Below are 18,096 nucleotides of genomic sequence, written 5' to 3' on the forward strand. Positions count from 1 at the left end.
TTGTTCAAGTTTGGTGGTTGCGTAGTTGGTTGGGCGATTGCCTGGCCACACTGGAGTCATTAGTTTGAATTTGTTTTGTTTTGCTCTTTTACGCGCTCGCTCTCGGGGCGTGTTGTTGGTGCAGTCGTTGGCGGTGGCAGAGGGCGATTTTTATTTTGCACCCTTCAAAATGCACAATGGTCCGGTACGGTTTCTGTGAGCGCAGTGAACCAGTGTTTTCCATGGACGCGTCTGCCGAGAGGGCGATGGAAGCGCGTGTGGGACTTGTCAGGGCGAGGTGTGCGGCGGCTGCCCCCGAGCAGCACGGTGCCGACGGCGACTGACGGGCCCTGAGTCAGTCAGTGATGCTAGGCCTTGCTTCTTCAGCCACGGCAGCAACTCGACGACCACGCACGTGAGGACCACTTGGCATCCTCGACAGCGGCTCCTCTCGATCCCGCCGGTCTGTACGGAACATCATGGACGAAGACTACGACCTCGATGGTTTGGAGCTTACGCCGATCGAAGAGTACGACTTCAGCAAGGTATGGGCTCCGGAGACTGGTTCCTAGTGTCGCTAGTCTCGCGCCAGCAGCACGTTTCATTGTCGTCCCCGCTTCGTATACTTTTGACAGCTTTTTAGCGGTGGACAAGTTCGCTCGACATTGGCGCACGTAGCCTCGTACGAGTGAACGCGTCCACGGGTCAGTGGCGGCCTACATTCGACGATGCGGTCCTTATTTGGACATTACTCGCCCCTTCGTGGGAGCAGCCTGCGGCTCTGAGGCCTCATTGCATCGGTGCCCCGAAAAGAAGGTGGCCATCTCAACACTAAGGAGATGTCGCACACCATCGGACATAGTGGTAAAAGACGGAGGGGGTGGGGGCTCCGTGGGTGGCCCCCTCCGCTCATAAGGCATTCTTTCGACGCCTCTGCGCGTCCGCGTCGTTGTGACCGTAAAGAGAAAACAGGGTCGCGGACCGCGCCGGCTGGGCACTAGTAGCCTTTCCGTATGATCCTGGCCACGTCTCGCCAAGCGGCCTCAGAATAGAAAAAGAAGAAAAAAAAAAAAAACGTTCGGCCCCCTCGCAACCGGAAGCCCGCAGTCCTGGCTCTCTCCCGACGAAACTTTAATTTCTCCCGATATGAGAAGAGGTAATCATTTGGGGCAATGATTTGGGCGATGCAGTTCGAACCAAGTACTAGCGCCGAGCAGCGTTACTTTTTCAAGGCCTTTCAAAGAAGCTGGATTTGATGTCAAAGAATGGTTTGTTTTGTGGCCAGGTGCTTGTCCACATGACTTTGTTTTGCATTCGAAGCACTGCAGGCGCATATGTGGTCTGTGCATGGTTTGAGCTAGCGAAAGCATACTGGCGAATACAGTGTGAGATGCTTCGATTCGCCTGGCAGGATGCGAAGCATGACAGTGCTTCCACTGAGCCCTGCCCGCTGCGACACTCCTTCACACCTGTTGACGCGAGTATCCCTGTACTTTTCAGCTGCCCAACGTGCAGTAGTGCCTTCACAACTACTTACGGGTGGCGTGAAAAGTTAACCGCGTCTTGGTATGTCATAACCCGAAAACTCACCTGCTGGCAGAAGTACAGGGGGCCTGAGCACATTTCTTTGCCCGTAGTATAGTAGGGCGGAATGCGTGGACCTTTAATTTTTTTCAATTTGATCCCGACCGCGGCGGCTAGAATTTCTTTGGAGGAGAAATTCTAGTGGCCCGTGTACTGTGCGATGTCAGTGCACGATAAAGAACCCCAGGTGGTCGAAATTTCCGGAGCCCTTCACTACGGCGTCTCTCATAGCCTTGTTCGCTTTGGGACGTTAAACCCCATAAACCAAACCAATAGAACAAAACTAGTTGGCAGTGAATGGCGATATTAAATAGGCGTTGGACTTCTTTTTGCGTGTGTTTTTATTGGATTGCAGTTTTCCTTTTTATTTTTTGGTTTACAATATCACTAGCTTAATTATTTTTGTGCTATGTGAAAGTCTATATAAAAGTCATATAAAGCTTATCTTGGGTTTTATTGCGAAAGCAATACTACGCCAATATCAAGCATCAACCGTGTACACACAATGCACTGCTAGTGTTGTGTATGAGATCCCCTTGATGTGTGGCAAGGTGTGTGCAAGGCAAACAGGAAAACGTTTAATTGAGCACACCCGTAAGCACAATGTGACCCTGCAGAGCAAGTCCGGAGGAAACCTTCCGTTACCCTGCAGCAGTTTCCAAAAACGGCCGCACCAAGTTTCCTGAAACTGTTTCTAGCTAAGGCTCAGGACAAGACTGAGAGAAGCATTTGAGGCCTTTTTCATTGACCAAACAAAAGATAAGTGCATTAGCGTGCCTTCTATTCACCTTTCTAAAATGAACTATCCTTTTTGGATGGTTACATCTAGCTGTCGCTGCTCCTTATTTTTGTTAGCATTTAGAATTTTTAGTGTGATTTTTATTGTTTTTGCTGCTCTTTACACAGTTTTTATTCCCTTCTCACTTTTTTTTTTTTCGTTGCCATCTTTCATGCTTCTCTGTGTTTTCATGTTATGTGTTTTTTTTGTTAGCCCATGTGAATGCACATTTTACCAAGTTTTTAATGAAACCTCTGCATGTGTTGATGTGTCCACCTACGTCGATATGCCCTTTTGCTCTTGTTTGTTGGTTCGGTTCACACTGGATATCAGCGGCTATGTAAGCACGCCCGGCTTCATTCGTCGGTTATTAAAGTTGAAGGTTTCGCTTCTGTCCTGTTGTCTCTACGTTTTCGTGCGAATGTCTATTAGCACACTGCTTTTCAAAAAACGACTACGTACCAGCCCGTCTGAAAGTCTTACCTTAGGAGGAACTGCTGTTATCTCATAAAAAAAAAGGTCGCGGTATGCGTTAGTGATTTGGCCATCAGACGAAACCCAAGTGGAAGCTTGTTTCCTGAAGCTGAGTTACGCAAGCAACAGACTAGCTACACGAATATACAGTTGTCATTCTGGGACTAGTGCAACTTTTCAGAAGAACGTTTTGTAGTGTACAGAAAGAGCTGACTGCTGTGGAAATTCAAAGGCTATGCATTGTAGTCCACATTGTGATGACAGCAATGGAACTGCCACTGAACCGTTGTAGAAGCTAGGACGTGACACTATTCCATTATTTTTATGCAGAAACTGCGACAAGTAAATGGTGTCTTATTGCAGTTACAGATGATGTTGGAAGCCCTAGAAAACCTACTTAACAAAGTAGTGACCCTGATCATGTGATCACAGTGATGCTACGCTAGCAATGACACTTGCTAGCGTAGGTGTAAAAGGTGGAAATTGATGGCTTGCAATGGAGTGTGGCCCTAAAATGGACAACCGTGTAACTTAATCAAGTGATGATCGAAGTTCCTGTCACACAACACCCAACTGTCACAGCGTGGCTTCTGCTCCTTGTTTTTCTTTTGTGAACGAGTAACTCACACTCTGTGGCTGTGTTGGGCACGCCAACCTTTTCAGGTTGACACTGTATTTCGGATTGGTTTATTGCGTCTTAATCAGAAAACCTGACTTCTATTTATAAGTCAACCTCAAAAAGGAAAGAATGACATTCATACAGTGCACATGCCTTTAAATGGATTGAGTGTTGGGAAAGACTGGTAGAAAGAGAGCAAATTCACTGAGAGAGAGAAAAAATCGTATTCTTGCTTTGTACAAAGCGAACATTATATGAGCTAGTTCCATATTACTGTTTTACCTTGCTCTCTGATGCTTAATTATATATAGAGTTCAACCTTTACAAAACCAAAATGTTGGGTTGAATTAATGGATTTTTCTGTGCCAAACGCAAACTGTGTTAAGCATGCTGCAGGCTCTGAATGAACTGGCTGTCTGGGGATCTTCAGTGTGTGCTGAAATCTTGGTACAGACTCATTTTTTCATTCCACCTCCACTGAAATGCAGCCGTTGCAGTTGGGATTCAATCCATTAACTGCATGACTTTTTTCATTTTCTTCTCAATCCAAGCTATATCTGACCTTGTGGTAGCTGAAGCACAGTGTGTGTGCTCACCTCACTTCACACTGATTTAATTCATTCTGTTGTGTGAGTCTTTTAATACATTTGATGTGGGTGCACATCAATTGCACCCCCCCCCCCCCCCCCTTCCAAACCTCCTCTCACCTAGGGCCCTATGGCCAAAACGACGGAGCGCGAAGATGAGGAATGATTATGAAACATTTATTTCAGTGTGATGGAATTGCAAAATATGCCAGATATTACCTGAAAAGGTTGCCTCAAAATGACCCGGCAAGTAAACGGTTCCTGGAACGCAACATCACAGGTCTTTAGCCGTTAAAAAACCTGCATGGCTATAGCACTGCACTGTAAACAATGATTGAACTTGTCCGGCAGGGTAAAGGTATGGGGCAGACTTGGCGATTAGGTGGCTTAGACAGTTAGGGAGCGGGTGGAAGCACCCTTTCCCCCCTGTGTGCATGCCTGTGATGTACAGGGCAGACTTGGCGTTTAGGGGACTGAAACGGTTAGCAAGTGGGGACGGCCTCAACACCCCTTCATGTGTGTGCACCTGTGATGGTATCCAAGTAACAATAATGAGTTTGCCTTGACAATGGTCTTGGATGGCATTGAATTGCCAATATTGGGTCTGCCTTGACAATGGTCTTGGATGGCATTGAATTGCCAATATTGGGTCTGCCTTGACAATGGTCTTGGATGGCATTGAATTGCCAATATTGGGTCTGCCTTGACAGTGACATGCCCGTGACTCTGCATGAACGCACTGGAGTGAAATGGCGACTATGAATACTTTTCGTGGCATGGAAAATGGAGCTTGTTTTTGTAAAGTTCGAGTGAGTGGAAAGGGAAATTGCTGGATTGGGCCGCAAGTACAGATTTGCCCCGCATAAAAACGATGCTAGCAGGGAGTGTTCATTATCAGTAAATTCACAAAACCTCCTAAGCTTACTAAGTGTGACCTATCTGTGGACGTGCCTGCTGTGCAGTACGTTTTGTGCACTGCACATATCTCTGAAGGAGGTGGTGTTCTCGCTTGAGGCCCGTGCTTGTGGAGACCGCGTGCGCATCCGCGTGGTAATTGGGGGGCTAACATTGCACTGATTATTCTCTAATGCCGCTCTCGGAAGAATGCGAATGCAGCTAACATACAAGCCATTTTGTAGCCCATGCCTTTCTGAAACTATAGGATGTGAATGGGAAAAAGTCTTGTCCAGAAGTTCTTGGAGGAAATTGTAGTGTAGGGTTCAAAGATTCCTTATGCTATCCAGATATCAGTGCGGTTAGAATTGCTGGAATCGGAGCGTGCAAAGAGAAGTTATTCCAATTACTGTGTTGAAAACACGGAGTATAAACAAAATAACATTTCACAAGCCCATTTCACTCACCTAGTGCCAAAGATTGGTCGCCACAAATCAGAACCACGCCTTGCACACATAGAGCGGAAGCCTGTATGCACTCGTTGACTTGCCAGGGCAGACCCGAGCAGCTCAAATTGCCACCGGCGTAGTTCTGTGAACATGACTACTGATGGGAGCCTTTTCATGGCCATAAAAAAAAAAGTTTTTTTGGACTCCAAGAAGAGCGTGGGGGAGCTTAACCTTCAACTCTTTCCTACTCTTAGAGCACGGTCCAGTGTCCAACATGCCTGCATCCTTCGACCTGCAAAAATTGCTCCGAAAGAAACAAAAGATTGCCGTTCCCATGCCAGTGGAATCCTCTGCTTGGGTTGTCCAAAGACACTGGCATGATGCCTTATTGCTGCCTCGAGCGCCCTCAGTAGTGAATATTTGCTTCCCTCAACTTTCAGCAACATGGAAATAGCTAAGCGGATACCATCATCGCGAAACACACGCGGCCAACTTTGCTATCACGTCTACCCACCACTCACATCCACTCACAGCCACTCACTGCCACTTGTGTCCACTCACCACTCACCTCTACTCACACTCACATCCACTCACTCACAATCATGACCACCCGTGCTCACATCCACTCACTCACACTCATGACCACCCGTGCTCACATCCACTCTCTCACACTCACGTCCACTCACACTCGCACTCACAGACGGGAGTGTGAGTGAGGCAATTTAAGTGCACTCATGAGTGAATGTGCCAACCTATGGTCTCCCCTTTTTCATTTATGCAACATAGGATGCTATGCTCCGCCCTAGTATTGATGCTGTTAGTGAAGAACTGTCGAAATGAAAAAGTTTATAGTGAGCACCTCTGTCTCTTATAGGCTCTCTTGATGCCTTGACCTCAGATGCCGTAGGTATGAACAGTATTGTTCCCATGTGGTGAATGCAATCATTTGCAGGTCATATGTCTAGGGCCATTGAAGCAGTGTTGAACATCTGGTTAGTCTTCAACTGTGCGAACTTGTTTCCTATTCCTTGAGGGTCCTACAGCAAAAGCGAATGCACATTTGACCCCAATTGCTCGGGCCAGAGGTAGCGTCACTAACGGGTGCTGAGCTAAGAGGGTGTCTAGCTGCAGTGCATGGTATAGCCACGTTTGTCACTCAGCCTTTGTGTTTGAAACATTGCAAGCGCCAGTAAAAAATTAGGCAGTGGCTTAGCTCTGGTTAAGCCTGGATGTACAAGTGAAAAGCTTCAGTTATGCTTGGTTTGACGGCCATCCACACACTGCCCGTACGGAGGTGCAGGAGGAGACTGAAATCGGCGCGGGCAACACGGGGCTGCAACAAATGGTCAAATGGTGTGCGAGGAGGCGAAGCGCGCAGTTGTAGCGACAGCGAGGAGGCAACGCACATGCGCAGTAGCGCGCGGCTGCGCCGAAAGGTCAGGCGACGTAGTCGGCGGCAGTGGCGGGGAGCGACCACCTGAGCGACGCGTGACATCACTCGGTTTCATGCATGCGCATAACTCACCAGTTTGGCTCACACGAAGCTCGGCTCTGACCTGTGTAGTGAAGCTTTTCGCTTCAAAACGCACTGGACTCTCAATTTCGCATGATTTTGCCAAACTAGCGACCTGAAAGTGTGCGTTTACATGTGCAGACAGGTAATGAGTAGAAAATCTTTTATCATGCAGATAAGAAATTTCGGCTTTCTGCAGCGACAGAGGAAGGTCACTTACTTACAGGTTGTCGTCTTTGTGTATAACGAAGAAAAGGTTTCCTGCCCTTCTGTGTCTGGATATCTTTTGAGAATTGCGTACTGTACGAAAAGTGCTTTCCATCCACATTTTTGTAACATACCTGGCAAGGTGACTGCCATGTCCTTTTAGCTAGTTGGCATGTCCTATTAATCTATTGTTTATGCACTTCTGGTTTGCCCAATGTGGCAGGACACGAGAGATGAGAAGGGGGTTTTATAAACACACTGCTTTCTTACATTCTATGCAGGGCTGGGCATGCTTGTTAGTACAAGGCTGCTTCAGTGTGTTCACGTTCACCTTGTAGCGTAAACAAGCTAACTTGTTGAGAGCACTGCAATCAAGCGAAGTGAAATAGATTGAAGATCTCGTCTAGCCAAGGCCAGCATGTGGATAAATGGATGGTGCTTGGAGGGTGATGCACTGGGATGCCTCACTGGATGCCGTCTATTTATTTTGATCTACAGGTTGCTTGGATTGTGCTGTTTATTTCTTGAGAGGGAGGTGATTTCAGAAGGCATTTATTTCATTAACTAAAATTGTGTATGGCATATGATGGCCTTAGTTGCTTATCTGCCATAAAAACTCAACACAACAGTTATTAACCAAAACAAGTGAAGGAATCGAATTATTTATCAGCAGTGAATTATGCTGACCTCCCTCACATCCCTTCCTATACAGAAGCAGCTTGACACCCAAATACCCAATGTCTTGCATACTTCTATTATATCCTCAGATGTAATTTTAAGTGCAAAAAACTCAGCCCCGGAACCATTACACTCTTCCACAGTCCTTGTATTACTTCATATTTATTGTATCCGTACAGTGCTCTATGCTCCATTATGGCCGCATTCCTCTCCTTTCATGTTAACATATTCTTCAGGAGTTTTTAAATATTCTCATTCATCAGTCCGTAGTTCTCTATGTGTAAGTAGTATTTCACGTCCCGGTAATGATACTGTTCCAGTCCAGTTATCGTTAAAAACCATAATACCCGGGTCTTTCAACACTGAATTTGAATCCAGTACTTGTTGCTTTCTTCCCGCAGATATCTGAGAGGAGATGCAGCTTGCTTTGGCTATCTACAAAAAGCACCACATCCTCCGCATACACAGTCACTCCGCATACACATACTCCGCATACACAGTCATATCATAGTAAAATTTCAAACATGGCTCCTGCACCTTGATGTCTGTCACCGATTGAGCTGTAGTGTCAGTTTTTCATTGCAATGTCTTTTCGTGCACTTCGTGAAACTTTTATTGATTAGGTTGTATTAGTACTGAAATGCATATGTCGACCGTATTTTTTCTTCCCTTGTCATTGTTTAATATATCTACCCCCCTGCCTGCATTATAGCACAATCTGTTTTGTTTGAGATGTGAATTGTTATTTGTATGCCGCAAGAACTGCCGCTGCTGTCATCGTCGACTTTTTCGGGTGACGAAGCCCGTCAAGCGGTTATTTCGAACCGCTTTTATTTCGTCACCCACGCTTTCTGTAAGGCGAAAAGCGAAATAAACATTCATTCATTCATTCATAGATATCTCATCATCGTCAAAGAAAGAAAAAAACCATTTACTTGTGTTGTGAATGACAGTTTGGCATGTGTGGTGAATAGAGTTTCTCGCTACACCTCATGCCTTCATGATGGCATCTCTGTTTTGGGCGATAATCATTGCTGTAAATTTAGGTATACAATTCATGGACAATGCATGCTTAAGACTGGCGGGGTCTAAAATTTAATTTTCAGAATTGCCGATCATAGCCATGCCCAATTCAACATGAATCTGTCCCGATGTTTTTTTTTTTTTTCTGTGCAGTCAGATATTCACTTTGCTTCCATTGTCACCCTTGGCTGACTGGTTTTATGCGTGCTTTCAGGCACTTGCTGGCATGTTGAATTTGAAGGGAGTTCTTTGAGGTGAAGCTAATGCACTCGGACAGTTTAGGCACTTCACTTCTGTAATGCAGCTGGAAACTTTGCTCTGGAGCAAGGAATGTGGCGTGAAGTGTATGAATTGAAAAAAAAGAAAAAAAAAGGTCTCAATGTCTAGGGACCAGTGCATATCACATATCCCTGCAGATGGGCTGTATGGACTGTATACCGGGTGAGCACAGTATTGGAAAAAATTTTCATGGGTGGAACGCAGGGCGCGGCTCGGATTGAGAGGCTCTGATTTGTTTTACTGGGTTTCCGTAGATATCTTGTATCGACATGGTGTTCTAATGCCTGGTCGCTGTATTGGACGATCTCGAGGGCCGAAAATTCGGCGTTTCGGAACAGTGTTGCGCTGCCGCAAATTTATTCTGAGGCGAGCGTCGAAGGACCCGAGGTGCGCGGGCTACGCCGCCCTACCTCGCGGTTATGACTCCTGGTGAGGACTTGTTTCGCGTCGACGCTACCGCACCGCAAGTTTGAATACACGCGGGAATGTGTGTTGAATGTGTAACTAAACATAACGCATTGCCAGCGATTGCAGAGAACGGTTTCGACTCGACAAGCCGTTTTATGTGAATATCGTGGCCCGCCTCCCCAGCCAAGCGAAGGACCGGCAGGTGTTGCGTTTCGGCACGCCCTTCCTTTCGTTGCTTCCTTGGGCCACGCTCGAGACCGTGTCGGACGTTTCGCAAGGTGGACGATTTCGTGTTGCTTTTACGCAACATTTACCGTCGATTTCCCGCCCTGCATAGTATAGTTTCCGCGTTCGTCTGGGCGACACCAAATCATCGTGCATTTCTGCGTTCGTTACGTGCTTCACATGCGCGCAGTTCTGAGCAGCTGATGGAAATCGCATCTGCGTTGCAAAAGCGTTTTCGTTTCCCTTTTTTTTTCCTCTCCCCTGTGCGTAGCGTTCGCAGTGCGCTTGGAGTGATTCGCGTCGCCCGGTCAACAGAAGTGGTTGGTTATCGAGCGCAGTTTTGAGTCCCGAGTATCGCGGCGCTCCTTCGCTCGAGAGGCCCACGGACTGGGCGCAGCATTCCGCCGTTGTGAAACCGGAGGTGCGGTCCAGGCGGGGGGAGCCGTACGCGTGCCCCGCGATGTGATGGTCCGGAGGCGTCCTCGTGAAGGCGTGCCTGCCAAGGCCGCCGACTCGTGGGTCGTGCCGTGGGCGCGCTCCGACGGGGTCCCCCTCCTCCTCCGACGCAGGCCTTTGCGTGCGGCATGCCAGCTTTCGCTGGTGAAAACCATATCCGTGCACTGCATCTCGTTTTCTCTCGAAGCGAACATCTTGCGTAGCGATACTCCGATGCAGTGAAACCTATCACATATTAGCCAGTGCATTGTTTCTTTTCTACAGAGATGTGCAAAAGGGCATTTCTTTTAACCTTGTGTTGATTGAAGGGGGTTGCATTTGTCTGCATGATCAAACTTTAGCAAATGACAGTATTACTAATTTGCTGTTTAGATGAATGTGTGCCATGGTAGTGGAGTAAATGCTGCAGTAAGAATGTTCAAAATATTTTTGTTAACGTTTTTCACTCGAGTCGCCAAAGCTCGCTGTATAAATTAGCTACCCTTGGTGGAGAATTCTGTGGCTGTGCTGTAGAAATAGCATTAGGTGTTGACTTAGAAAAGTGTACTGTTTTCACACATCCACAAATTGGATCTTACTGGTGCAGGTTCTTATAGCTGATGTGCACATAGCATCTACTGCGCAGCCGCTGAAAGTTGCTCCCAAGTATTTTTTCCTGGTGTGAGCATTTCAGCATTTGGCTAAATGTGCTCATTGTTGTTAAAGGACTATAGGCACCTAATTTTAATTGTGTGTATTCTTATTTCAAATGATGCATTAGACATTAGAATACATGGATCACCACGTTGTATCTGCCTGTGACCGCAAAATAATTTATAATTGAATTTCTTTTGTCATGCTGTTCTTGTTTCGGTTTCATCAACCGAATGATGGCTCTGACATGCATTTGGACTTTAGGTCATGTGAAGCGTGAGAAAACTGCAATATAAACACTGACACATAGTTTTAATTCTCTACAACACTTAAACAAGAATGCTTTAGGGGCTAGAATCACAACAATGATGTATCATAAGTTATATTGCTGTTTTTGTCATGCCTCACGTGACCTGAAGACCATTTACACGTCACAACCATCATTTGGTTGATGAAACCGAAACAGTGTCAAGAAGATATTCAATTATAAATTGTTTATTGGTCATAGGCAAATATCATGGGGTGGTACATGAATACGAATGTCTAACGCATCATTTGAAAAAAGGAAACACTCAAGCAGAAATTTGGTGTCTATAGTCCTTTAATAGTTTGTGGCATTGCTCACTTCATTTTGGGAAGACCTTTAATTTGTATCATTTACATCATGATTTTTTAGTTAATGGATATAAAAAAAAGTTCAATATACAGTTTTTTGTTTCCATATTACCTTACACAGTTCAGCACACTTGCTGGCATACATGATCAGTGCCTATGGACTTGCAGAGCAGGAAACTACCTGGTCATTCTTCAGCTCCTCAGCAGGAAGGTCTACTTTCAGTGTGAAAGTGGGTACACAACCACCAAATGGCACACAACCACACACATTATTGTAAAAAACCAGTTTACTGCCAGTAAAAGTTTTCAAGTTGTTTTTGTGTTCACGAAGCCTCTCATTCAAGCAACGACCAGGTTGACCAACATACCGCTTGCCACAAGACAGTGAGATGTCGTAAACAATGCCTTCAGTACATGCCACAAGCTTTTTCCTGTGATTAATGGTGCACTGCACATTTTGGGGACATTTATCGGCCGACAAGGTTTTTTTGAATAGTGCACTTAGTTTTTCAGGGCTGAAAAAACCACGCGAACATTCGCTTTCATCTCAATTTTCTTGAGATGTTGTGTGCGTCTTTCTCTGTCCCTTGTCCCATTTTGCGCTACCCCACATACAGTGGATCACCGTTGCCGACTCGCCCAAGTCTCTACCCTTGTGAACTATATATATAGGCTGTAGGCAAAGCATGCCAAGTGTTTTTGCTCTAGCGTATAAAATAGTCACATAATCGACAATTGAATTTTAGGCTTCTCATCAGAGCACTGGAGGAGTGCGGGAAAGTTTTTTGTGACGTCATAGAATGTAATATATCAAACTACTGCTGTCGTCAACCACATTCTGCTGTGCGTTGTTTGATGCTGCGAAAAAACTCTCGGTGTGCTTTGCCTTCGGTGGCATTGGCTTTTTTCCCCATGTTCCTGCCTGTAGGATGCGAGAACGAACTGTCAGTGTTGCTTCATGAAACGAGCGTCTGGGTTGTGTGGGCGTATACATACTAGCCCCGCTTTGCTGGCTGCTGCGGAGGCCAAATCGTGTCGATATTGATGTGCTTGGTGCTGCTGACACCTTTTCGCTACTCCAAATCTTTTCTAAGAAACTGAGATCCAATCCTTCCTGTATTCTATAGACATAGCAGGCAAGAAGTCAAATATACATCATTTGCCAGTCCTTGCTCAAGCGTCTCATTGGAGGGATCGTAACTACTAGACAAACGAAATTATGCAACATGTTTTTAATGATTCCAAAATCTGATGTAAAGGAGAACATGTAGCCAAAGTTTTATTAAATACGAACTTTGGTAGTTTGATAGATCAGTGTGCATAGATAACACATAATTATTGCCACTCTGCCACGAGCCGTTTTGGATTTAACAATCTGCAAACTAAATAAATTTTATATTATCAACTATAGCTTGCAGGCAGACAAAAATAATGGGACACAAATACATAACTTTAATATATTTTATGTAATTCATAACCAAAGTTCACCAATACATCAGAGCACTTAAGTATGGAGCTCCATTTCTCCATTAATAATTTTGCGTGCTTAAAAAAATTTTTTTTGAGCAAAGCCAATTGCAGATTGCTTCTGTCCAGTGATTAGGCAATCTAAAAATATTTCAAATAAATTAAAGAGGTTGACCAGCCACCCTTGTTCAATCTTATGTGCACAAGCAGTTAGAATTTGTGCTCAGACAGTTGCACAAGATAGTATGTAGTGGAAAAGGGAGCGAATAACAGGAATTAAGTGTGACACACTGTATCGATTTGTGCCATCACCACCACACAGCTGAGAAGACAAAATTACAAAAAGTGCTGACACAGAACTTTGCAGGAAATGACTGCACAAGATACGGCAAGACACATGTGGCAAAATGGAAAAAATTTCCGACCTTGTGAGGCAGAAGAAAGTGCCGCACATCGAAGCCCACCTTTTTGCTACAGTGAGGTGGAATCTATGGTACGGTTTCAAGTTCTTCACACTATAGCTAGTCATTTTTAAAATACAAAAATGTAGCCAAAAAACAAAGGCTCCTAACAAGTGTAGGTGCAAACGAAAAACACAGAATCTAATTACCCTCCAAGAAACAGATTACTGTCTGCTAGCAAAAAAACTGCTCCAGGACATGATCAGATCCACTATGAAATGCTTGCGCATCTTTCCCAGCCTGCCGTAGAAGCACTTTTGGATTTCTTTAATAAAACATTCATAGAAGAAACCTGGAAAGCTACATTTCTGAAACCTACATTTCTGAAACCTGCAAACATGCAGGAAACATACAAGAAACATACATTTCTGAAACCTGGAAAGCTGCCAACCTCCGCTAGTAGCTGTAGGCCAATAGCCCTTCCAAGCTGTCTCACCAAATCGTTTGAAAATGTTCCTAATATAAGATTATCTTTTGTTCTTGAAGCTTGCGACCTTCGGGACATCCATCAATGGTGTTTTAAAAACACATGCTCAACAACTGACCATCTAGTCCGCCTCGAAAATACGATCAGAGAAGCTTTTATACACAAACAGCACTGTCTTGCAGTCTTTTTTGATGGGGAGAAAGTCTATGATAAAACCTGGAGGTTTGGGATCCTCCAGTGTTCAGTGCTGGTGTCGAGCCAGTTTGCTGTAATTGCCACCGCACAAACCATGAGCTGGAGTGGAGTTGGCTTTCGAGTGCAGGTTGCCTCAACTATGCCTGTTGCCTTCTGACCTAATGCCATGCTCGGTCATTGTGAAAATCTGCTATACAGCAAAGCAGTTAGAAATGGAATGTACGTGAACGTCATTGTGCTGGCTGCAGGGGTATGCTTGCAGATGTGACAGAGTGGGCTGTGTATTTGTGGTGTCACGGTAGGAGGTGGGCGGAATGACCGTGTGAAAAAAAAAGGCAAATTACTGTGGGTTTTCAGGCGAAGCAGCGTGCCTCGGTGCTGTGGCTGGTGTCCAAGGCACACCAGAACCGGGTGCCCCCCGAGCTACGGGAGGTGTTCTACCGGGACCAGGCAGAGCAGGACCGGCTGCGGCCGCAGCTGGTGCAGGCACTGGCCAGCGGAGAGCTGTACTGCTTGGCCCTGGCCAACATCTACGCCGACCCAAACTATCACAGCCTCAGCCACCAGGGCGTGGTGCAGGCACTGCAGCGCAAGGGGGTCGACGTGGAGCCGCCAGCCGACCACTGCCCCCTCACGGAGACTGTGCTTGCCCAGACTGCACCACTGCGCATGGTGGGTCACTTTTGTGGTCCCTAGGAGTTACGTTACGTCCAGCTATAATTGTGGTACCCAGATGTCTCTCCACCTGTTTGCGTCATATTATAATCTAAAGTAAAAAAAAAAAATTCTGAGGACGATTATGATACTTCACAATGCGAAATTTGGGCGCAGCACTGTCTGCTTCGGCAGCGCGAACAGCAGGGTCCCCTCGAAGGCGCCGCCTAACTTGGTCAAATGTTTAGGGGAATGGTGGAGTAGATTTGTAACGAGGGAGTAATTACTCATTGACATCCACCCAAACACAGCCGTACGGCTACAAAGCAAAGCTGTTTGACCAGCACTGTTCCCACTTCGAGGTTTCGATCAATTCACTCTCGCCCTACCTTAAGCTGGCTGTCCCGGTTAGCTCAGTTGGTAGAGTGACTGCTCCGGCGAAGCGATGGTCCCGGGTTGCAACCCCGGACCAGGACAAATTTTTCTTTAACTGCAGTGTTTCTGAGAAACCTGTTTAGCTTTCCTTTGTTGCCATGTGGCTGTGCTTGGGTGGATACCAATGAGTAATTACTCCCTTATTACTAGCCTCAATTCAGCATCGCAAACTCCTGGGTCCTCACTGCGGCAGCGGTACACGCCTCTGGGTTCTGGCTTTGGTAGCGCTGAACCTCCAGCTCGTTTAGCAGCAGCAGACAAAGCATTTCCACCGGTTGTGTAGCTCATCTGTCGGAAAGAACTGGCTCAGCCTGTTTTGTATTGTACAGTGAAACCTCATTGTAACGAAGTCTCATTTTGCACGGAAATTTGTTCGTTATGTTCAACATTCGTTATAAAAGTATGCACTCAAATTTCTTCAGAAAAGGTCTGTTAAAAAGCCCAATTGTAATTTAGAGTTGCCAAAAACCACACGCAAACACGCACACAAGACAAGAGAAAAGGGACAGAGTGCCATTCACAACTGGTTTATTTCGCAGAAACCAAATACATATATACAGCCGCCGCGGTGGCTCAGTAGTTATAGTGCTCGGCTGCTGACCCGAATGACGCGAGTTCGATCCCGGCCGCGGCGGTTGAATTTCTTTGGAGGAGAAATTCTAGAGGCCCGTGTACTGTGCCATGTCAGTGCACGTAAAAGAACCCCAGGTGGTCGAAATTTCCGGAGCCCTCCACTACGGCGTCTCTCATAGCCTTAGTCGCTTTGGGACGTTAAACCCCATAAACCAACCAACATACATATATACAGTCAGGCAGCGCCTGTGCAAGGAACAAATTTACGCATCAAGTCCTACATGGTAAACATCGCTCAAAAAACTTTTTTTGTTCCTGATACAAAGATACAGATGTTTTGCTGACACACAAACTACCGTTCTTTTTGATATAGGGCACTTCAATCAGTTCTCTGGCTTTGATATTGCTGCTTCTGGCAAGGATCCGCACGGCTCAAAAACATGGCTCACAAGAGCATGAAGGGCAGGATCTATTATGTTTTGGTAAATTTAGACCCTCTTTATTTTGCTCTACGTTTCATTCATGTTGTCTGATAACATAGCGCCCTGTTTTTCCTATATAGGAGCAACTGCACAAGAGGGGAATTTCATAAACTACCCCTTCGATACATCTCGCGAATGGTCACCCGTGCTTGGTACCACAGCCTCTTTCTTTTCCTTTTCTCCTTTTATCAATTCGAGGGCAAACGCTTCCGAGCTTCAGGGAGGCTGAAAAGCCGAGTGGGACACCATGCCTGCTCGCAACCTTCTTCAGATGGTACGGCACCGCCACAGACATACGGCACCGCCGCAGGTCTCTTATGCATCACAAAACCCAGATACCCAACCCAGCCCTATGCTCCTGACCCCTGTTCTCTTACCTGTTGACTGCTTACCGCGCCCAGCTGCTCCGACCCTGGCGACACTGCACCCGCCTTATCTCGCTGTCTTTACAGGTTGATTATGGATGGATGAGGGGCTACGCCCGACTGTGCCTATCCTGCATCCCTACCCCCATACACACACCTCCTACCCAGAGTTATTAAACACTCTGACTGGCTTCATCATTTTAAACCACCCTATCTGTGTCTGAAATTCATGTTACCAGAAGGGTGATCACCCCATTTTTTTCTTACGGACGAACTGCACAGTGATGGGCTTGGTAGGGGGATTTGCTAATGTGCTGTTGCACTCAGTCTGAGCTTCCACACATGTGGTGTGGCAGGGGGAGAGCTTGTGAAGCAGTGCTGGCATAGTCGTGCTGAAAATTAAAGGCATTTAGCTATCGATTCAAAGAACAAATTACACTGAATGATTGTGCAAGCTGGGTGCTCTGTGTGGAGGTGCATTGATTTTTCTATAAAGCGAAAACCTCAGTTGGTTTACTTCAGACACATTACAAGTCGTATTGAGCGTGATAGTACATCTGGCCTGGAGTCAAGGCTGTGCATTGTGAATCGTTCGTGCCCGTCACATTGTTTTCTGTCTACAGACACACTCTTTGCAATCCTTGTGCCCACCTCTTGTGCATATAAAACTAACATGCGTTCATTGCCTGTGCTGTCATAAATTGGGATTTGTGTGTCTGGATCTGCAGTTGAATACGTAGTACCAAACATACGAGGAGGAGGTTTGCGAGGAGGTTTGCAGCTGAACTTGATAAGGTAGTTTTTCATGCATGTTTGGAGCACATTTTTCTGAATGCAGTGTGTTTTATTTTACAGAGTGCCCACATGGCTGTCATCAACGGCATAATGGAGCTGTACATCAAGGAAGTGCTCATACCCATCAAAGTCTTTGAAGTGGTCAGGTGAGATACTTTCATCAAAAGACCAGAGGTGTCACTCGGTTTATGCTTGCACTGCATTGTCTGTGTGCCGTTCAGTACGTGGCAGATCTCTGGCTGTGACGCTGAAACACTTCTTGGTTTTGGCTCAGTCCCTTGGTTGGATTCCCGACCTCTGTCTTGGAGTCATGAGAGATTTTGTTTTGTAGCTGGAGTTGGAAGATGCTACCATTGGCTGGCTTGCTTTTACTGGAGGGGAGCAGGACGTGACCACCAGGGCTGGGACGCTTGCGACAATTGTGCAATTTTCGTAAACGCGATTTTCTGCGCCATGCTGTGCGAAAAACGTTAGTTGCTGAAGTTGCGCCTGTCTGTTCCAGGCAAACCTGATTTTTTTTGTCCAGTGTGTTACAGCTTTCTGTTTCACATTGGTGTGCGAATATTCGAAATTGGGATAGTTCATGAGTACCGCATGGTGTTCAGTTCAATTCTCACTGCACTTTAATTATATTAAGTATCTGTCCTGTCTGAGTTTATTAGGAAATCTTGTTCATCTGAACTCTCAACCCGCCGTCGGGGGTTTCCAAATGGCGCTTGCGATTTGCAGCATGTCACACATGTCACATCAGTTATTTGCTCATTTATCACAGAGTCTGCCAGCTTGCTACAAAGTGCACATGCGGTAATGCTAAGCCCCCCATAAGAACCATGTATTGGCG

The 18,096-nt window shown here is 46.0% G+C and overlaps 1 protein-coding gene across 7 annotated transcripts in view; it reads left to right on the forward strand.

Moving 5' to 3' along the window:
- Nucleotides 1–59: 59 nt before the first annotated feature.
- Nucleotides 60–18,096, forward strand: part of LOC149359249 (patronin-like) — a 54,073-nt gene continuing 36,036 nt past the window's right edge. For 3 of the 7 annotated variants that reach the window (XM_089571522.1, XM_089571524.1, XM_089571525.1), the window contains exons 1-3: nt 67–524; nt 14,309–14,623; nt 17,316–17,401. In XM_089571522.1, the coding sequence (XP_089427648.1) occupies nt 459–524; nt 14,309–14,623; nt 17,316–17,401 (467 nt within the window). In that variant the 5' untranslated portion in view covers nt 67–458. Of the gene's footprint in view, nt 525–14,308; nt 14,624–17,315; nt 17,402–18,096 lie in introns of all 7 variants that reach the window. The other 4 variants (XR_016288768.1, XM_089571526.1, XM_089571523.1 and 1 more) reach the window with 2 other exon arrangements.

The sequence above is a fragment of the Amblyomma mixtum genome, chromosome 2 (genome assembly GCF_055824585.1).
Source record: "Amblyomma mixtum isolate Tamu chromosome 2, ASM5582458v1, whole genome shotgun sequence".
In the NCBI taxonomy this organism is placed as follows: Eukaryota; Metazoa; Arthropoda; class Arachnida; order Ixodida; family Ixodidae; genus Amblyomma; species Amblyomma mixtum.